The sequence below is a fragment of the Myotis nattereri genome (assembly GCF_964212035.1).
Source record: "Myotis nattereri genome assembly, chromosome: 9".
Taxonomy (NCBI): domain Eukaryota; kingdom Metazoa; phylum Chordata; class Mammalia; order Chiroptera; family Vespertilionidae; genus Myotis; species Myotis nattereri.
Genome location: NC_138084.1, coordinates 43776004 through 43798617, shown reverse-complemented (window position 1 = coordinate 43798617; position 22614 = coordinate 43776004). Strand labels below are relative to the sequence as shown.

The window sequence follows — 22614 nt, the reverse complement described above, 5'->3', positions numbered from 1 at the left end:
ATTTCTTTATGTTCTTGCCCACTACCCTATTCCATGTGAGGGCCTGGATCTGGTCCCAGCCACTCTTCTCAAAGATATGTTAGGCATCCTTGTAGAAAAATTATTAGCGTGCTAGAGAGTCACTTAAAGTAAGCAGACTACACCAGGAAAAAAATGCTTACCTGCAGAACAAATGGAATTCTCTCCTGAAGTTCTGAACCTAAAAAGAGAGAGTACGGTGAATACAATTAGATACCTGCTATTTATTTGCAGTTATCAAAACTTGTATACTCCTCATCAAGGATAAGTCAATGCCAGATATTTCCTCCTTCCCTCCTTTCCACAAATATTAAGTACCTACTATGTGCCAGCCAATGTGCTTAGGTCTTGAGGATACAAAAATACAAAGTAAATGTCTCTATCTATGGTCTAGTTGGGAGAGAGTTGTAAGCAAATGCGAACCACAGTATAATACTGATCCAGAACAAAAACATGTATATGATTTGGTGAAACACAAAGGAAAGTGTGATCATTTCCACCAGGGAGGTGAAACTTTTTGAGCTGAGCTTTAAAAATGAACTGTTCTGGATTACTTACCCTAACAGGTAAAGCATTCTAAGCAGAGGGATAAAAGTGGTAAGTTTAGGGAACAGCAAGCAGCTGGATGTAAGTGGAATTTAAGCTGCAGGGAAGGGAACAGGGTGAAAGAGGTAATAGGGAGTCAGGTTATAAAGAACCTCGTGTGCTGTGCAAAGGAGTTTGGTCTTTATTCTGTATAGGCAGTGGGAAGCTCCTGGCAGAATTTACGCACAGGAGTGACATGATCAAGATTAAGTTTTGGAAGTTAACCCTGGCAGTAGGTGAGAAATGAATGGGAAGAGGTGAGACTGAGGCAAGAGAACCAGTGAGGTGGTTCTTATAATAGCCTTGCATTAGAACATGCTCAGGGAAGATGGAGAGGAAGGGACAGCAATGAGAGCTAGACTGGATACAGAAGCCAGTGAATATGGAGGAGAATAAAATGGTTCTGTTGGGCCCTGGCCAGGTGGCCCACTTGGTTGGAGTGTCATCCTATACACCAACAGGTTGCAGGTTTGATCTCTGGTCAGGGCACAACAGGAGGCAACCCATCAATGTTTCTCTCTCACATCAATGTTCTTTCTGTCTCTCTCCCTCCCGCTTCCTCTCTCTAAAATCAATAACAACAAAAATAATAAATAAGTACATAATTTAAAATGGTTCTGTTTGGTTGACTAAGTAATCAGAGTATTTTAATTCAGTATCCTGCAAAGCTTTGATGCTAAACTGTGGGACAAGTTAGAGACAAGCAGATCTGTGATTAAATGCTGATTCCACCATTTCCAAACTGTGACCTTAGGCAAGTTGTTTTGTGTCTCTGTAACATAGTTACTTCATCTCATGGGACTGAAAATGTATCTTAAACTCTCTGAGCCAGTTTCCTCTTTTTTATTTTAAATTTATTGATTTCACAGAGAGAGACAGAGGAAGGAAGGGAGGGGGGAGAGAGAGAAAAACATCGATGTGAGAGAGATATATTGATTGGCCGCCTCCTGCACACACCCCACCTAAGCCTGGATCGGGCCTGCAGCCCAGGTACATGCCCTTGATCGGGAATCGAACCTGGATCCTTCAGTCCTCAGACAGATGCTCTCAACACTGAAGAGAACATTGAACAACACTGGCCAGAACTATTCATAGATTCTTGTATGTGCCCTGACTGAGGATTGAACCCAAAACATTGGCATATCAGGACGACACTAACCAACTGAGCTACCTGGCCAAGGCCAGATACCTCTTTTGTAAAATAACAATATTTGTATATTTGTCCTGTAGTGTTTTTGTTAATGTGAGAACATGTAAAATGCCTAGCATGGTGCCATAGTAAATGCATATTAAATAACTGACTGACTAATGGAAAAATAGATTAAGATGGAAAGGGAATAAGAGGAAAAGGCTTCAATAAATGTAAAGGATTAAAGAATTCATCCAAGCTCATGTGGTCAGGAAGATATTCAATTCATTGTTTTATATCATGTGGCTGCCATGCATAAGACATTGTGGATATCTGATGAATAGAGAAATAAACTGCCAAATGCTCTTCATTATCATCCAGAGAAAAAACATACTGTAAATACAGAAGAGTGAAAGAACAACTTGGGTTTGAATCCTAACTCCAACTTATATTAGCTATGTCATCTTCGAGCCATTGATTTACCATTTTGAACCTCAGTTATTTATGCATAAAATTGAGATAATATCACCTGCCTCACCTGATAATTATGAAGAACTATTAATTCATTCAACAAGTATTTATTAAATGCCTACTATGTGTCAGACACCATTCTAGGCCCTTGGGATATAGAAGTAAACAAAACTAGCAAGTCTTTATCCATATGATGATTATATTCTAGTGGGCAGGGTGAGGAAGACAGATAATTTAAATATATATACACATACATATATATAAAATGTGTCAAGTGGTAATACCTGCTATGAAAAATAAAGGTAAGGGGACAGAGATTGATGGGAGGTGTAGATAGAGAAGGCCTCCCTGATGATACAACATTTGGGCACAAACCTGAATAAAGTCAGAGGACAAACTATATGGATATCTGAGGGGAGAATGTGCAAAGATCCTTAGGTGGGAGAATGGTTATGTCATCAAGGAATAGAAAGGGAGCCAGTGAGTAAGTAGAAGTATACAATGAGGGAACAGATTAGATAAAGACTTGTAAGCCATGGTAGGATTGTAGAACTTATTTTGACTAAGATGGGAAAGTCTGAGAGAGAAGTAACATGAGCTAACTCGATTTTAAAAGAATCACTCTGATTTTAGTGCAAAGGATAGAAGACAAAAGTGAAGGCAGTGAGACCACTTAGAAGGCAGCATAATTGTAGTTTATACGTTAAGCGCCATGTCAGTCATCGGTGACTGACACTATACTTTCTGTCTGGACCGGTCAGTCACTGATGCCGCCAGCATATCGGTGAAATCAGATATTGTGGGCTAAACGGAAAGGAAGACAATACAGGCTTGGCGCTTAACGTGTTAGGAAGATAAGGAGCTGGTCCCTAGTAGTTTAGCAAAACAAATAGTTTGAGACCTGAATCTGGTTTAATTCTATAATATTTCACAAGTTGAGCCAACAGGATTTGTTAAAGAATTAGATGTAGAGTGAGAGAAATAACAATGTCAAGGATCACTCCCAAGGATTCTGGCCTAAGCAACCAGATGAATGGGTTTGTCATTCACTGAGAATGGATAAAGAGCAAGATGGCATGCCCTAGCTGGTTTGGCTCATTGGATAGAGCGTCAGCCTGCAGACTGAAGGGTTCCAGGTTTGATTCCAGTCAAGAGCACGTACCTGGGCTGTGGGCTCCATCCCCTGAAGGGGGCGTGCAGGAAGCAGCTAATCACCAATTCTCTCTCATCATTGATGTTTCTCTCTCCCTTTCCCTCTCCCTTCCTCTCTGAAATAAAAAAATAAATAAATAAAAAAGAGCAAGATGGAAGAGGTGTTCATGCTCAAGATGCTTAGTAGACATGCAAGTGGAGATGATGAAAGAAAAATGCTGTGTGAATTACCTGGCAGAATGCAAATGTTAACTATATTCAACTATTATTATTAATATCCTTACCTTAAGAGAGGAAAGGCTTTCTTAAAAATGATATCATTCTTCAAACACAGCACCTACAGCAAAATAACAATGTTAGGACAATCTTAAGCACTGATAAACTTCCAAGCATCTCTTCACAAAGAGGCTAGAACTCAGTACACAAAACAAAAGGACCTAAAGGCTCTTGTCAGGCAAAGAAGCTGTCCTATAGTTAATCTTAAATATGCAGGCAAACCAAAGTCATCTTTCCCTTCTTATTCCACCCACTACAGAAAATGCTCAAAAAACAGAAGCCCCCCTTCCATCCTGCACCCGGGGGGGAGGGGGGGAGCGCTTTTTGTTTTTTAAAGAAAGAACCTTGTTTCCCCTTTCTAATTTGATCTATTTTTCTAATATCGATCAACAACTATGATGCTTCTGCCAAGCACAGGCACCGTGCAACAGACTTTCTTAACTTCTTCCCTAATTCTCAAAACACTTGAAAGCAATTTTATAGATGAGGCAACTAAGGCCCACTGAGGTTACAGTCCAAGAAATTATCTATAATAATAAAAGCGTAATATGCTAATTAGACCGGACGACCTTCCGGATGAAGCTGGACTGCAAGGGAAGCCCGGGTCCCGGGTGCCAGAGGGAAGCCGGTGCTGGCAGCCGGGGGAAGGAAGGCCTACTCTTGCACAAATTTGAAAGTTTATTTTTAAAAAGACTATTATAAAATAAACAAAAAGACTATTATTATGTGCCAACTACAGTACTGTGCTGAATATTAAAGGGAATATAAAACAAAATGTGCCTGGCTGGTGTGGCTCAGTGGTTGAGCATTGACCTATGAACCAGAACCAGGAGGTCACAGTTCAATTCCCTGTCAAGGTATATGCCTGGGTTGTGGGCTGGATCCCTAGTGTGAGGCATGCAGGAGGCAGCCAATCAATGATTCCCTTATCATTGATGTTTCTATCTCTCTCTCCCTCTCCATTTCTCTGTGAACTCAATAAAAATATATTTAAAAAATAAAAAAAATGTAACATGAATAAATTTTGAAAATATTATGCTAAGTGATAGAAATCAGTCACAAGGGCCAAATATTGTATGACTACATTTATATGAAAAACTGGGAATAGGCAAATCTATAGTGAAAGTGATTAGTGGTTGACTAGGGCTGAGGATCTGAGGAGCTGGGAATGACAGCCAAGGTATATGGGGTTTTTTCGATGATGAAAATGTTCTAAAATTGATTGTAGTGATGGTTGCACCACTCTGAATATATTAAAAGCCATGGAACTGCACATTTTAAATAGGTGAATTATATAGTACTTGAATTATATCTCTATAAATCTGTTAAAAAATATAAGCACAGCCCTGGCAGGTGTGGCTCAGTTGGTTGATGTGTCATCTAGTACATCATAAGGTCAGGGCACAAGGTTGCAGGTTCAGCCACCCAGTCTGGGCATATGTGGGAGGTAACTGATTGATGTTTTGCTCACACATCGATGTTTCTCTCTCCTCTCTCTCTCTCTCTCTCTCTCTCTCTCTCTCTCTCTTCCTTCCTCTCTCTAAATTCAATTTTAAAAAGTTGGGAAAGAAATGTAAGCACAATCCCTACCCCATAGTTCAAATGGCTGGGGATATGGTATACATTTCTGTCAAACAGCTAAGCAATAGTATAAGCATTATATGATTAAGTCACAATAAGTCCCATGAACAAGCACTTTGGGCAGGAAATCCAGGCAGAGATGGCCAGAGAAATTCTTAGCTTTCGGAGTATTAAAGACATTGCTGAGAATTTTCTCAAAGACATGAATCTTCTTCCCCGACAAATACATATAGGCATAAATAGACATACTACTTCAAGAGATTGACTAAAACTCGTAACATCACCCATAGATCAGTATGCTAAACCAAGAGATCCTCAGGGGCAAGGGTAATGTACTGTCATATTCCTCTCAGGCACATTGTAGACATTCAATCAAGGTTTGTTTTGGTGAATAAATAAATGATTAGAAAGAAGTGATAAGCAATGCTACTACCTGTTGAATGCCTACTGTGTGTCTAAATCATAATTCCCTTATAAGTTAAGTATTATTATCCCATTTTTGCAGTTGAGGAAACTGAGATTAAGTAATTTACCCAAGGCCAAACAACTACTATCAGAACTAGCATAGGATCTTAGGTTTCTCTGATTTCAAAGAAAATAATTTTCTATTTTACACCCTCTCTCACATAAATAAATGTTTTGGTGCTTAGGAAATGTTCAAGTTTAGGAAAAGTCTCCCAGAGTATGTGAGGTCATGATGAATAGATGGAAGGGAGAACAAAGTACATTGACAATCCTAAAAATCACAATTAAATCAGATACTAAAAAACTTTGTAAAGTATGTGTGCAAAATGCTTAACCTAACATAAAAGATAGAGAGTAGGCAGCTGTGAGCCCCAGGAAACAGGAACGCCAGCTGGCTCCCCCACCTCTAGCCACCATATTGTGGACCTTAAGAAGGAAAATAACTGCAAAGGACTCCTCATGGTTAACTGGGTCCAAATTCCTAACCAGAGTCTAGCAGCCATTAGGGACAGAGGCTTCTGATGTACTCTGCATCTCAGGGAAAAGGTACAGACTGAGTTACCAATCTCCTGCACCGTGTTCAGAGTCAACCCTTATAAAGGAGTTCCTGGTAACTATATTTTGACCAATGGGCTGAGACCTGCCTCATTCAATGAGAACTGCTCAACCATATCCTCATTTGCATACTTACTGACCAATCAGATCAACTCCACAATGACCAATTAGAAAATGGGATTCTGACCAATCAGAGCAGTGCTATTTGAACCAATCAGAATGTGCAAATTTGTATTCCGCATTTGCATAAAAATGGACCAAGCAGGGATTAGGGCAGGGACTTTAAATAAGGGAGCCTCCGCTTTGTCCTCATGGAGTGCCCTTTCTCAGTTTCCACCAGAGGCTGTGCTTCCCGGGTTTGCAAGCTGTTCATGTGAGTAAAGTTTCTGCCCCTTCACCCCATCCTAAATTGGGGACTCCTGTTGGGGTTGGATTGGTGGCAGCAACCTTTTGTCAACAGTACCTTGGCTAGTGCTTCCCTCTGAAGTTAGAACAAATGACTCTAAGGTTCCTCCAGTCCCAAGATCTGTCAACCATCATCACAAACAGGACAGAAATCCAGTGAACAGAATATATTCTTAAATGGGTCACTTCATACAGAGGAAGTATTGGATGGGAAGAAAGATCTAGATGACACTGATTTTTCCTCACTTTAATTGTTCAGAGTCTCTACAATAGCAAAGGATGTAATTATCTAAAAGCCAGGCTTAAAGGCTGACAACTTTCTGGAAGACATTCAAACTGTGGTGTGAACGCTGCTTCCTTTCAGCTCTGGGAAATGTGCTTCCTCTCCCTGCAATGCTCAGCATTATTTATCAGGACCAAAGTAATCTATTTTGGGACTGCATGCACGAATACCCCCTCCTCCCAGTGAGCAAATGAAGAGCAGCTCCAGCTCTGGAGCAAACGGAAGAGGAGGACAGTCATGCTAGTGAATGAATGAATGAGGACACAGCTGCCACAACGGGATATAAAAATACTTGTCCCAGGAGCTTGGGAGCCAAGAAGTGGAAAGGACTTCACAGCTACCAAAGAAGAGAAGTCAGGGGACAAAACCTTATAGTTCACTAGAGGCCTGGTGCACTAAAATTCATGCACGGGGGGCGGGGAATCCCTCAGCCCGGCCTGCACCCTCTCGCAGTCTGGAAGCCCTCAGGGGCCTAAGCCGCAGTCTGGCCTCCCTCTGCGGTAGGTGACCGGCGGGCCGATAGGGGGACAGCTCCAGCCAGCGAGTGGCCAGTCCTGCCCCCCAATCGCCTCTCCACCACCGCCAGTTGCTGCTGCCGCCCCCCGATTGGCATCCCCTCCCTCTGCCCACTGGCACCCACCTTGGCTGGCCTGGCACCACTCACTCACTGGCCCTGCCCCCCCCCCCCCGGTAGTTCCACCATTCAGTCATTTTGCATATTAGGCTTTCATTATATAGGATGAGCAACCTTAGACACCAGAGCCCCAAAGTGGGCAGTGCCAGCAGTGGGTCAGGGGCCCATGAGGAAACAACTGAGAGGTGTTTTATGAAGACTAACAGAATAAATCTGTATATTAACAAATATTATCTAAAATAGCATTTTTACTATTACTTATTGAGTACATCCTTTGTGCTAAGCACTTTACACATACTCTTTATGCCAAAGGTAGAGTCATTATTGAGATAATTGTCTGTTTTATAGAGGAAAATACAAAGGCTTAGGTTCAATTGCTCAAAGTTATAAGCTTGGTCAGAGGTGCCAAGAATTCAACCCCAAGTCTGACTGAATCCAAAGCCCACGATTTCCATTATGCCACTTACCTCTCAAAAGAGTAATTAGTGAAGTGAATATGCTCATAATAGCCTAAATAATCCTATTTGTTAAGCACCTGCTATATGCCAAACATCATTTCCTTTATTGCTCGCAACGATTCTGTGAGGTAGATATTTCTACTCCCGTTTTACTGTGAGGATACCAAAGCTCAGAAAGGAGAATTAATATGTCCAATGCACATAGCTGGTAGATATGTTCTAGCTGACCTTTTTCTAAGTTCTTTCAAAACTGCTTTTGTTTATAGTTTTCCTCTAGCCATTCTCTTCTGATGTTGAGGTTGTTGCATGGCTATGACTTAAAGAATGACAGACTATCAAAGTCGGTCTTTGCACTGAGTCTTTATGGCAGTTAGGGGCACCGGTTATAAATTCACAAAGACCTGGGTTTGAACATTAGCACTTCCATTTTACTAGCTGTATGAGCTTTGGCAAGGCACTAAAGGAATTCATGGCTTCACTAAAGGAATTCACTAAAGGAATTCAGATACTGTATGATTTCATTTATATGAAATGACCAGAACAGACAAACCCATAGAGACAGAAAGTAGGTTAGTGGTTACCAGGGGGTGGGCAGGGGTATTGGGGAATGATAAAGTGACTTGTTATGGGCACAGGGTTTCTTTTTGGAGTGATGAAAATATTCTGGAACTAGGTAGTGGTGATAGCTGCACAGTTTTGTGAATATGCTAAAAACCACTGAGTTGTCCACTTTTAAAGGGTGAATATTATGGTAAGTGAATGATATCTCAGTATTTTTTTTAAAAAAGAAATATCTGGCCTCACATCATAACTGCTAGATGGCCCAATTCCCTAACATTCTCCAGGACTAAATTCAGTTCAAAACACCTGTGGTCATCTCCTGAACTGTAAGCCCACTCCCCTACTCTCTCCCCAACTCTCATCCCCATACTTCTCTGCACATTCTCCCTTGATCCAAGCCCCACTGCTTCTCTCCCAAGTTCCTTGGGGCCCTCTGAAATTCCCAGTGTGTTCTCATTTCGGGGGTTTTGCACATGCTCTTTATCATAAAAAAAGAGAAAAAGTTCTATCATTCTTTAAGTCATAGTCATGTAAAAACCTCAGAATACTTTCCTGACTGTGCAGACTTGCTTGGATCCTGCATGTTACACATCCATACAACACCCAGAATCTTTCTTTTATGGCATTTATCATACAAAGTTACCTATTTAATTCATCTGTCTCTTTTGCTAGGAATACAAGTTCCATGAAAACAGAAAAAGCTACATCCCAGCATCTAGCACATTTTCTACACATAGCAAGTGCTCAATAAACATTTTTAAAAATATTTTAAAAATTGATTTCAGAGAGAGAGGGAGAGGGAGACAGAAACATCAGTGATGAGAATCATTGATCGGCTGCCTCCTGCATGCCCCAAACTGGGGATCAAGCCGCAACCCGGGCATGTGCCCTGACTGGGAATCAAACTGTGACCTCCTGGTTCAAAGGTCGACGCTCAACCACTAAGCTACGCCAGCTGGGCTCAATAAATATTTACTAAAAAATAAATAAATAAATAAATATTTACTGATTGAATTAGTAAATGCCTCCAAACCTTACTTCCTTATCTCTAAAGAGGTTATAAAAATACTTACCTCATAGAATTGTTTACATGATTAAATTAGATAATATATAAAAAGGGCTTAGCAAGTGCAAGGCATATTGTTAATGGTAGAATAAGTAGCATTGATGATAGCGGTGGTGATTGTTCAGCTACTCATTTACTAAACAATATATATCTTAGTGTGTGATGGGTGCTGAAGATAAAACCATAAACAAAGTAGAAAAATGTCCCTGTCCTCCACTTAAAGTCTAGTAGTGACCAGGATATAGTGAACTTCTTGATAATTTTCCTGGGATTTTGGACTCCCTTCCCTTCTAGGCACTGTACATTTGTTTCCTATTTCCTATCTTCTTATGTCCTCCTAATTCATGTCTGTTGATTTGTCACTTGTTCATATGAACTCTGCTCCATATTAGCCCTCAATGGTTTCACTTGAACTAGGAGATCTGCCCACATAGTTGAGTAGCTCTTTCTGGGCTGTCATCTGGATCAATCAATATGTATTCTGGGTTTGATGAAAATCAGCATTAGTGTCTTAGTCAGATCCACTCTGTTCTACTACTTCTTTTTTTTTTAATGTTTTTTATTTCAGAGAGAGAGGAAGGGAGACAGCGATAGAAACATCTATCTCTATCAGTGTTTATTAATTTCAGAGAGAGAAGGGAAAGAGAGATAGAAACATCTATTGGCTGCCTCTTGCATGCCCGTACTGGGTACTGAGCCAGCAACCTGGGCATGTGCCCTGACCAGGTATTGAACTGGCAACCTCTGGATTCATAGGTCAATGCTAAATCACTTACCCACACCGGCCAGGCCTGTACTACTTCTACTGACCCAAGGAGGTACATGATTCCATCCAGTTTTATTCCAGTAAAGCTGGGCTTCTCACTCATCTACAATTTGAGATTGTTGTAAGCTAAAATGTCTTAGGGTCCCGAAGAAAGATAATTGAGCTAGGAGTTTGAAGTACTATTCTTAGCTTTACCAAGTAAATATCATGTAATGTCAACATTTATTCAATCACTTATTCATTCAGTACCTACTGTAGATGAGTACATTTGAACACAAAGAAAATACAGTTGCCTACCCTTAAATATTTCTAGTGAGGATGGCAGATGTACAAATTATTTATTACATTGCAATGTGAGATCAGTATGATGGACTGTATAGGTCACAAAAAAGGAAGGACTGACAATGGGGAAGGTCAAGGAAAGCTTTCATTCTTTATTTCACAGATTAGGAAAACCAAGATTATTATCAAAGTAAGGAGAGGTGAAATACTTAGAAAAGGAAAGACAGTGGGGTCTTAGAGAGGTGGAAAACCTAGGCCCGTGGTCGGCAAACTGCGGCTCGCGAGCCACATGCGGCTCTTTGGCCCCTTGAGTGTGGCTCTTCCTAAGCCTTAGGAGTACCCTAATTAAGTTAATAACAATGTACCCACCTATATAGTTTATGTTTAAAATATTTGGCTCTCAAAAGAAATTTCAATCGTTGTACTGTTGATATTGGGCTCTGCTGACTAAGGAGTTTGCCGACCACTGGCCTAGGCTATGGTCTCAGTGCTACCACTTAAGAGGCGCCTGTCCTATAAGCAAGGAGTTCATTCATTCAAGCATTCAGGAAAACATCTGAGAAACGATTATGTTCCAGACAGTGCCAGTAGCGTCCATATCCTCCTCTCGTACCTGCCGGGATCATCTCATAATGTTATGAAGATCAAATTAAATTATGCAGGTGAAGCCATTTGTTAATTACAGAATAATGTCACTATTCCTATTTGTATAGTCCTACATGCCTTACAAAGTAGCCTTACATTATCTTCTATAATGTCTTGGATTATACACAACAATGTCACATAGTGGGCAGCATGACCTGCATTTTACAGATGTGAAACAAGCGGAGAGAGGTCACATAACCTGCCTAAGGTCATACAACTGGCAAGAGAGAGAATCCCATTGGTTTTCTTCGTAACCGCGAAGTATTAGGAACACTCCCAGACAGGCTGAGACAAGGATGCTCATAAGACTGCACATGATTAGGTGTCAAAACATAACACCAGCCGGGAGTTCAGAGAATAAAGAGGCGCGTTAGCCGGCGAAATCAGAAACATCTCGTGGACAAGACGCGGTGAGCTGGGCCTGAGGATGGAGCGTTCGGACAGGCGGTGCGGGCACTGCAAGTGAGGCGGCCCCACAGGATCAAGGGTCAGGAATTAAGCATTTGGCGAAGGAAGGACAAGCAGCCGGCGGATGAAACGGTCTACAAAGGGGTGGGGAAGGGGCAGCGGCATCAGACTCGGAAGGGCCCTAAACGCCCGCCCGCATGTGACGGCCTAACGACAGGTTTGCATGGGCTGCCTGGAGCCCCGAATGGTCAAAGCGGGGTTCCCCCTCCCAGCATCCTCGGCATCAAGGCAAGCAGAGCAGGAGCACGGAGCCACCGTCTGGCTGTCTTTAACCATAGAAGCTGGGAACTTTCTGATTGTTTTCTGTTATCCTTTCACGAGGTCTGGCCCCATGCTCACCATTTGGCTCAGGTGAACCACAGTGAGTTATTTCACGCAGAATCAAGGGGGCTTGGGCCCTGAAGGAAACGAAGCCGGAGAAATCCAGGGGCTGCCCCCAGATAATTACTAGTCGATCCATGAGCAGCGATGAACCTGCTAATGTGCATCGAGGAAATACAGTCTCCACAATTAATACCGAAAATAAAATTCTGACATAAATCACTGAAAAATAAGTCATTATTCTGAGAAGCACAACTGACAGAGCACAACTGAAATCTGTTCGATCTGTTAAGCGGACAAGGGAGGGCCAAGGAATGCCTTCATAGCGGCGCATCGGTTCTACGGCAGTCACTTACGGTTTCATAAGTAAACATGTATTTTACTACCGCCCTTCCCTTACCGCCAAGTATCCTCACATCCCAATCAGTTCAAGTCAAAAAGGGTATCCTTAGGGAAAATTCTGGAACTGGATGAGTTAATACAAAGATACAATGATCTGGGGCCTATCCTAGTGCTGGGACTCCCGTCGTGGGGATCCTCTCTTTTCAGGCCGCTGGGCGGCGAGGGCGGAATTGCGTGGCGCGCAGAACTGTGCGGCCGGGCGCACCCGGAGCGGAGAGGAGGGAGCGCAGCGCTTGGATTACAAGGCGCCGCGTGTGCTGCCGGGAAGAGCCTGGTTTTCGCCATTTTCTATACCCGGATGTCTGCAGGGGCGGTGATAGTCCGGGCCACTTCCCAGCCCTGTTCTCCCCGCCGCCTCCCCCGCGCGCAGCGGGCGTGGAACCCACGTTACCTTCCCCAGAGTTCCGTTCATCCTTTGCTGCTGCGGCCTGTTACTGTGCAAAATGAAGATCAACCCAGGCAGCTGCAGCCCCCGGGCGGCTCACAGCACGGACGGACTGGCCTTGTTCGGGTCCCGTAACAATCTCCGACCGAGACTCCGTCAACTCCCGCAGCACCTTGGTTCCGGCAGCTTCTGAGACTCGATGTCCAGAAATCCTCTGCAGACTCCGCCCACCCTGCAGCTCCAGTATCACCTTCATGCTTTCTCCAGGCAGAATTGATCGCTCTCCCTCGCCGCCCAGATACGTGGCACACAATTCTGTTTTGTCTGCCATACTATATATTGCTTCCGTCTCTTTCCCATATTTGATTCTGAGTTCCTCAAGGACTGAGATCCTGTCTGATTAATTCATTCAGGCGCCTAGCACAGGGCATGGAGAGCAGACTTCTAACCTCGGTTTAAAAACTGATTAATCCCCCCCCCCCCCCATAAATAAATAAATAAATAAATAAATAAAATAAAATAAAATAAAAGCTGATTAATCCTAAGTAAGCTTTTCTGACATTCGCTTGCCTTGTAGCCCTGGAGGGGTACCTCAGTTGGTTAGAGCAATGTGCCGATATGGCAAGGTTGCTGGTTCAATCCCCGTCAGGACACGTACAACAATCAACCAGTGAATGCATAAATACGTGGAAGAACAAATCAATCTTTCTTTCTCCCTCTCTCTCCAAAAAATAATACTAGTTTAATACTAGTTGATAATAACTATCTTTAGAGAGACCACTATGGGCAATGCATTATGCTGGGCACTTAACTGTGAATTTACCTCTTTAGGTGGTCTCTTAGCAACTCTGCCTCAATTTACCTATATAGCCCTTTGTAGCTCCTTGGAATTTAAGCATAGGAAGGATTGATAAAACAATAGGATAAAAAATCTTGACAGGGTTTCTGATAACAAAGCAAGCTCCCTATCACTGAAGCCCCATTCATATTTACCAGTTTTTACACCTTGCTAAGAACAACAATAACAAAAACAGTAGCAGCAGCAATAATAATAATAATAATAATAATAGCAACAATAACCGCATATTTGTTATTTCACTTGATGTTCACCTTTTTTTTCACTTGATACTGCCTTTATGTGACTAGGTACTCCCTTCATACACAGAGTTTTTGTATCTCTGTGATTGGAAATCTCCATTGCTTTATAATTGTTTATGACTTGGTCTTCCTACTAATCTCTATGAGCCACTTCTTAAAAAAATGTATATATTTGCCCGAACTGGTTTGGCTCAGTGGATAGAACATCAGATAGTAGACTGAAGGGTCCCAGGTTTGATTCTGGTCAAGTTCAGGAGCATGTACCTTGTTTGCAAGCTCAACCCCTGGTTCTGGTCAGCATCCAATTGATGTATCTCTCTCACATTGATGTTTCTCTCTCTGTCTCTCTTCCTCCATTCCACTCTCTCTAAAAAAAAATCAGTGGAAAAATATCCTCAGGTGAGGAATAACACACAAAAAAAGTATATATTTAAGGTGCCTAATATGATTATTTGATAGACATAGTGGAATGATTATTACAGTTAAGCTAATTAAAATATCAACTCCTTACATCGTTACCTTTTTTGTGTGTGATGAGAGCACCTAAAATCTACAGTATCTACAGTCTTAGCATATTTCCAGTATTTAATACAGTATTTTTAACTAGAGTCATGCTGTACATTAGATTTCTAGACTTATTCATCCTACGTAACTGGAACTTCGTAACCTTTGAACAACATCTCCTATTCTCCCCCTCACCCCTCACCCCACACCAAGCCCTGGTAACCACATTCTATACTTTGCTCCTGTGAGTTTGACTATTTTAGATTCCACATATAAATGAGATCATGGAGTATTTGTCTTTCTGTGCATGGCTTATTTCACTTAGCATAATGTCCTCCAGGTTCATCCATGTTGTCGCAAATGACAGGTTTTCCTTCTTTTTTTAAATTTAAAGAATAGTTTATTGATTTTGAGAGAGAGGAAGAGAGAAGAGAGGAACATCAGCTGCCTTCTGCATGCCACAATCCAGGCATGTATCCTGACCAGGGATCAAACCAGCAATCTCTTGTAATGTCCAACCAACTGAGCCACACTGGCTGGGACTGGTTTTCCTCCTCCTCCTCCTCCTCCTCCTCCTCCTCCTCCTCCTCCTCCTCCTTCTTTTATTTTTTACTTTTATTTTAATTTTTATATATTTTTTATTGATTTCAGAGAGGAAGGGAGAGGGAGAGATAGAAACATCAATGATGAGAGAGAATCATTAATCAGCTGCCTCCTGCACGCTCCCCACAAGGGATCAAGCCCGAAACCCTTGACTGAAACCGAACCCAGTACCCCTCAATCCACAGGCCTGACACTCTATCCACTGAGCCAAATCAGCCAGGGCTGGTTTTCCTTCTTTTTAAAGGCTGGTGTAATCTCCCATTTAATATATATTTTATATATATTTTATATACTGCTTTCCATAACAGCTGTACTAATTTACATTCCTACCAACAGTCTGTAAGGGTTCCCCTTTCTCCACATCCTTGCCAATACTTATTAAATGTTACCTTTCCTCTTACATCCACTTCATAGGAATGCTGTGGTCCCTCCACACTGTAACTTGCACAGCCCATTATTCAAGCCTTCAACACAGTGTCTTGTAACTATTTGTTTACATAAACATTATGAAACTTCATCATAAGTGTAATGGGATAGGTATGTTTTCTCCCTTTGTAGATGAAGGGAAGAAGCTAGATGGCTTGCCTAAGCTTAAACAACTGGTACATAACAAATACAGGGCAGCACAATAGATTTTTAGCTCTGGGGGTTCCTTTTAATGGTCAATAACACCAAAAACAAATTAGAAGCTCTTGAGATCCTTCCATTGCCAACTCTAAGCCTCAAACCAACATTCTGTGAATTGACACTTACAACAGCACACACAAATTTGGGTCATAAGCAGCTTTACTGAGGAACTGACAATGAAGTCAGCCTTTCCTAGGTAAGAATGGTAGCTAAATGCACGGGAGCACCAGCTTCTTCCTCAGTCTGCAAATTTCTCCTCCACCTCCGGACAGATGTCTCCCAACCTTTGTTCATTCATCTTTGTACAGAAGCTGGTATTCTTTTTTAAATAATTCATTTTTCTATTTTATTTTTTAATATATTTTAATTTTTTAAAAAATATATATTTTATTGATTTTTTACGGAGAGGAAGGGAGAGAGATAGAGAGTTAGAAACATCGATGAGAGAGAAACATCGACCAGCTGCCTCCTGCACATCTCCTACTGGGGATGTGCCCGCAACCAAGGTACATGCCCTTGACCGGAATCGAACCTGGGACCTTTCAGTCCGCAGGCCGACGCTCTATCCACCGAGCCAAACCGGTTTCAGCATATTTTAATTTTTTATTGTTAAAAGTATTACATATGTCTCCTTCCCCCCCCCCTTGACCTCTCCCAGCCCACCCTTGCCCCCCAGCTCAGGCCTCACCCCCCCCCACCATTGTCTGTGTCCATTGGTTAAGCTTATATGCATGCACACAAGTCCTTTGGTTGATCTCTTACCCACCACCCCACTCTCTCCGTCTTCCCCCTGAGGTTTGACCAGAAGCCGATATTCTTAAGGGAGTATTCTTCCCTTTTCTTTGTATCTCCAGCATTTGGCACAGGTCATAGAACATAATGACGCTCCAATAAATGTTGAATGAAATAATGAATGAGTGAATATATAAAAGTTCTTAGATGTTATTATGGATTTTGAATTTTCCAAGATTCTCCACCACAAATAAAAGCATGGAGGAACTCTACCTTCTGGTTTTATTTTTACAAGCCAGCCTTCTTTAAAACCTCTTTTAAAAAAACACCTGCTATGGTCCTCTGCACAACCACATCAGAGAAAGCCTTAGGGAACAAGAGAGAATAAAGGGAGGCCCTTTAAAGGAATATGTTTGATCTCAAGTTAAACTTCCTTTAAAGTAATACTTCTATGATGCCTATTATAAAGAGTTTCCCAAGGGTGGCACAATAGCTCTCATTTCTGGCTTAAGTCAAATATATGTATTAAGCTAACACCAATTGAAAACTATTTTAGCTTTTTTTTTCTGCTTTTTTTTTTTTTGGTATGGTTTTAGTACAAAGAAAACCGTGCTTAAAAGAAAAAATGATACAAGGCCATGGGTGGAAGAGAGCTGGCGACCTAGGAAAAGTCAGGAAGGGATGGCGCTGACTCCCCAGACTTTACCAGGAGTTTTCTGCGTGTGCAGGGATGGGCTGAGTGAGTGGGGATTGCCTAGCCCTGGAGAGAAGGAGAAAGGATGATGAAACAGGCTGCAAGAGGAAAGCTCAAGTGGTTAGTGAGATCATAGAAGCCTGTAAGGAGGGAGGGAGAAATTGTACCCAGAACCACTCACCAAGCAGCAAGGTGGACAACTCAGCCGAGAATCTTTCTAGAAGCCCAGAACCCATGTTCAGGTTACTGGGAGAAGACCTATTGCACAAAGATCCTTCAGCATAAGGGCAAGAATCCTTGGACACCTAAGAGGCTATCCTCCCGTCCCCTTATTCTCATTCCTTGAATCGCTTACACCACCTTTCATAGCTTACAGCATGACTCTACATAAGAAAAACTTCTCTAAGGAACTAGGAAGAATCCTTTGTGGTTGTTGCTGCCCAAGCCCCAGATATCACAAGTGTACTGAAAAACAGAAACAGAGCCTGGCCAGTGTTGCTCAATGGTTGAGAGTCAACCCATGAACCAAAAGGTCGCTGTCGATTCCCAGTCAGGGCAGACTCAATCCCCGGTAAGGGGTGTGCATGAGGGCAGGAAGCAGCTGATGGATGTTTCTCTCTCATTGATGTTTCTATCTCTGTCCCTCACCCTTCCTCTCTCTCTAAAAATCAATAAAAACATATTTTAAAAAATAGAAGCAGAAATTCCTTAATTTCACTCTAACAAACTAGTGTGGTTCTCCTGCCTGGCAGTCTGAGATAAGGAGGCACAGGTGCAGATTTTACAAAATCATGATGGGGAGGCCAATTTTGAAATAAATTCCTCAGAAAATAGTAATCCCTCCTCGACCTACTGAAATAGGAGCTTCTAACCTTCATTTTCAACTATCTTCTCTGTCTTTATTTGAATACCTCCTCCTCTTTTAAAAAAAATATATATTTTTGTTGATTTCAGAGAGAAAGGAAGATAGGAACATCAATGATGAGAGAGAATCATTGATCCACTGCCTCCTGCATGCCCCACACTGGGGACCAGTCCTGCAACCCAGGCATATACCCTGACCACAAATCCAACTGTGAACTTCTGGTTCATGGGTCGATGCTCAACCACTGAGCCACGCCGGCTGGGCGAATGCCTCCTCCTCTTTACCTTCACATCTACTTGCCAACGTCCACTTTCACTGTCTCTCATCTGAACTGGCTTCTAATTCATCTACGAGCCTTTAGTCTCATTCATATTCTAGTCTATTTCCAAAGGTAGCCTTCCTGAAGCTCATATCATGAAGATCATGATTTAAAACCAAAATAGATCAACAACAACAAATAAATAAATAAAGCCCTAGCCGGTTTTGCTCAGTGGATAGAGTGGGCTTGTGGACTGAAGGGTCCTGGCTTCGATTCCGGTCCAGGGCACATACCTCAGCTGCAGGCTCCCAGCCCTGGTCAGGAGCAGGTAGGAGGCAACCAATCATTGTGTCTTTCTCACATCAGTGTTTCTCTCTGTCTCTCCCTCCCTCTTCCACTCTCTCTAAAAATCAATGGGGAAAAAATATCCTTGAGTGAGAATTTAAAAATACAAACAAATAAATGAAACCAAAACAGATAAAAACAAAGCAAAACCTTCAATAGCTACATACGGCCCTCCAATATAACAACACTTCTTATCTTGGCATTCATAGCTCTTATGATTTATCTCCAATTTACCACTCCAGCCACTCCTACGTATATACCCTTTGCTTCTCCAGTGATAACTCTGTTCACCATCTTTTCCTACACCTCCCTTCTGGACTTTTCTTTTGTATCACAGTTATTTGCAGATGTGTTTTTCTGATCACCAGGGCATGCTCCTTGATTTTAGAATCCTTGTCTGATTCAGCATTGTGTTTCTCTCAGCATCTTTATAGCATGGACATAGAGGAGGCACCAGAAATATTTGTGAATGAACATTGGACTTGACGAAGAACACTAACACTTTGCCACCAAGGTTTGCTAATCAAATGGTTCTCATGATAAGCTCCTATTTGAGTCTCTGAGAACCTTCCTTTAAAAAAAGAAGCCCTAACCGGTTTGGCTCAGTGGATAGAGCGTCGGCCTGCGGAATCAAGGGTCCCAGGTTCGATTCCGGGCAAGGGCACGTATCTTTGTTGCGGGCACATACCCAGTGGGGAGTGTGCAGGAGGCAGCTGATTGATGTTTCTCTCTCATCGATGTTTCTAACTCTCTATCCCTCTCCCTTCTTCTCTGTAAAAAATCAATAAAATATATTTAAAAAAAAAGAAAAAAATATACTGTAAAAATATGGAAAAGACTAAAAAGTAAAATAAAACAAAACAAAAAATCCACACCAGACAAAGACAATCAGGATATTAACATTTCATTGTATTTCTCCTTTTAAAAATAATATTTTAAAAATAGTTTCAATATAGACTGCTTCCAATTTTAGAGACATTTTTGTTTTCAGTATATTCTGATATAAACTATTCCCTAGTTTATTAAAATGCATTGCAAATATCGTTTTATAGCTGCACAATATTATATTATAAAGATGTACCATTGGATCCTAAGTTTTTTACTGTCAATATTACAGATTATACTAAATTTTCATGTTAATATTACTTTCTTATGATGGCTATCATAGTTTTATGTAGATTAATTTTGAGGCTATTGGCATGTTTTGCCAAGTAGCTATATTTACTTGTTTCTTGTTTTACCACACCTTCATAATAATTGAATTTTAATATATTTGAAAACTTTCCACATTTGGTAAGTAAAAAATTGCATATCAAAAATATTTGCAAACTTGGTAGTTTAAAAGTTTCAGTTTTCGTTTTCATTTTCTTTTTTTTTTTTTTTAAATATATTTTATTGATTTTTTACAGAGAGGAAGGGAGAGAGATAGAGTTAGAAACATCGATGAGAGAGAAACATCGATCAGCTGCCTCCTGCACATCTCCCACTGGGGATGTGCCCGCAACCCAGGTACATGCCCTTGACCGGAATCGAACCTGGGACCCCTCAGTCCGCAGGCCGACGCTCTATCCACTGAGCCAAACCGGTTTCGGCATCGTTTTCATTTTCTGTTGATTGAACCTTTCCCCATATTTTGTTATCCAATTGTATTTCTTTTGTGAATTGCCCGATCATGTCCATTACCTATTTATCTTTTTGAATCTTACTACTTTTACTCCTGACAATTTCAGCTTTTTATACACATTCTTATTGTGTTTTAGGAAGCAGCTTATATTCAGGGAAAGAACACCACACTGGAGTTTAAGGAATCTAGGCTCAAGTCCTACCACTACCGTTATGTGACTTGGATGAGTTGGAGCAAGTCACTTCTTCTCCTTAGGCCTCAGCATCCAAATCTGTACAATGAGGGTGATGGACTGGGAGCTCTCAGATCAAGGCAAAGGCCAAGTGGACTAGGCTACCATCCAGAACTCCCACCTTCTGCTCTAATTAGGTCAGTTCCCCATTTTATTTTATATAATAAAAGCCTAGTTTGCAAATCAACTGAATGGCAGAATAACCGGTGGAAGAACCAGTCGCTATGACACGCATTGACCACCAGGGGAAAGATGCTCAACGCAGGAGCTGCCCCCAGCCCATAGACCCCACAGGTGGCCCAAGTAGAGGAAGGCAACTGGCAGGGGTGGGGCCAGCTGGAGAGCAGACCGGTGCCGCCCCCCACCATTGCTCCTCCAGTCTCCTCAGCGAGGGGTGGGACCGGCAAGTGGGCAGCGTCAGGCCAGCCAAGGCAGGTGCCAGCGGGGTCCCCCAATTGCCCCACTGGTCGCACCACACATCAGCCATGATCGCCATCCAGGCCTAGGGACCCTACCCATGCACGAATTTCGTGCATCGGGCCTCTAGTATATATATAATTTCTAAGGCCCTTTCATCTCTCGTGGTCTTGGATGCCATTATTCTGCCATAAATAGACAGTAACCCAGTTAGATAACATTTCTATTATTATTATTTCCATTTTGCAGATGAGGAAACTAAGGCTCAATCCAAGGGAACATATTTTTCAAGTCTGGTTAAGAGGAAGCCAGACCTTCTGACTCTATTGTGGTCCATAGCCCCTTCTTGAATCCAGAACCACCCTCTCTTTCCTGTATCCTAACTCTTTCTGAAACTGGACTACTCAGCTTTTAATGGTTTTCCAGCATGTACAAGTATATCCTAACAATGAAAAACCCAACAAATCTCCACCCTAAATCGCTTGAGATAATTCTGTTCTTTCCAAGCCAAAGAGGCAAATTCTTCAGAGTAAAACAGAAGTTACCCTGAGTTAATAATGCTATCATGGCATAAGAAGTGGTCATATGAACTTAGGAAAGTTACTATACCACTTGGCTTTTGCCATATCTCCTCTCCCAATTATCTGAATTATTGTGATTCTTTAAAAGTTTCAAAACAGCTCCGGTTCTGATATACCAGTGTTGTAGGTCTGATCCCTGGTCAGGACACATATAAGAATCAACCAGCCATGCCTGCATGGCTCAGTGGTTGAGTGTCACCTATGAACCAGGAGGTCATGGTTGGATTCCTGGTCAGGGCATATGCTAGGGTTGCAGGCTCTATACCCCAGTAGGGGGCATGCAGGAGGCAGCTGATCAATGATTCTCTCTCATCATTAATGTTTTTATCTCTCCCTTGCTTGCTCTCCCTTTCTCTCTGAAATCAATAAAAAGATATTTTAAAAAAGAATCAACCAATGAATGCATAATGAGTAGAACAACAAATTGATGTTTCTCTCTCTTCCCCTTCCTCTAAAACCAATAAGTAAAAATATTTTTTGTTTCAAAACTTTCTTTTTAAAATTTTATGCTATCCAGTAATAATAACAAAATACAGTGCCCTCTAAAAAAATTTTTATTGTTGAAAGTATTACATATGTTTCCTTTTTCCCCCACTGACCCCCTTCCAGCCCACTGCTACCCCTGGCCTTCACCACCCTATTGTCTGTGTCCATGCATGTATGCATACAAGTTCTTTTTTTTTTTAATATATTTTTATTGAATTTCAGAGAAGAAGGGAGAGGGAGAGAGAGATAGAAACATCAATGATGAAAGAGAATCATTGATCAGCTGCCTCCTGCACATCCCCCACCGGGGATTGAGTCTGCAACCCAGGCATGTGCCCTTGACTGGAATTGAACCTGGGACCCTTCAGTCCACAAGCCAAGGCTCTATCCCCTGAGCCAAACCAGCTAGGGCTGCATACAAGTTCTTTAGTTGATCTTCCCACACACCAGTGCCATCTTTTTTCTAAAAACACTTTCATAAACATTTTTCCAGTTGTTCTTCAACACGATCTTATGAAGCAAGCAAAGAAGGACTTAAAATACTCATCACAAGAGGAGGAAATTAAGATTCAGAGAGTTGAAGTGGCTTGCTCAACCTCACACCTTTTAAAGAGTCAGGTTTTTGGTCTCCTAGCCCAG

The 22614-nt window shown here is 41.8% G+C and overlaps 1 protein-coding gene across 1 annotated transcript in view; it reads right to left on the bottom strand.

Moving 5' to 3' along the window:
* Positions 1-13266, bottom strand: part of MRPL48 (mitochondrial ribosomal protein L48) — a 53946-nt gene extending 40680 nt beyond the window's left edge. The window contains exons 1-3 of the mRNA XM_081098713.1: positions 12915-13266; positions 3640-3692; positions 162-199 (exon numbers count right to left, since the gene is read on the bottom strand). Of these exons, the coding sequence (XP_080954839.1) occupies positions 162-199; positions 3640-3692; positions 12915-12935 (112 nt within the window). The 5' untranslated portion in view covers positions 12936-13266. The remainder of the gene's footprint in view (positions 1-161; positions 200-3639; positions 3693-12914) is intronic.
* Between the last annotated feature and the right edge of the window lie 9348 nt (positions 13267-22614).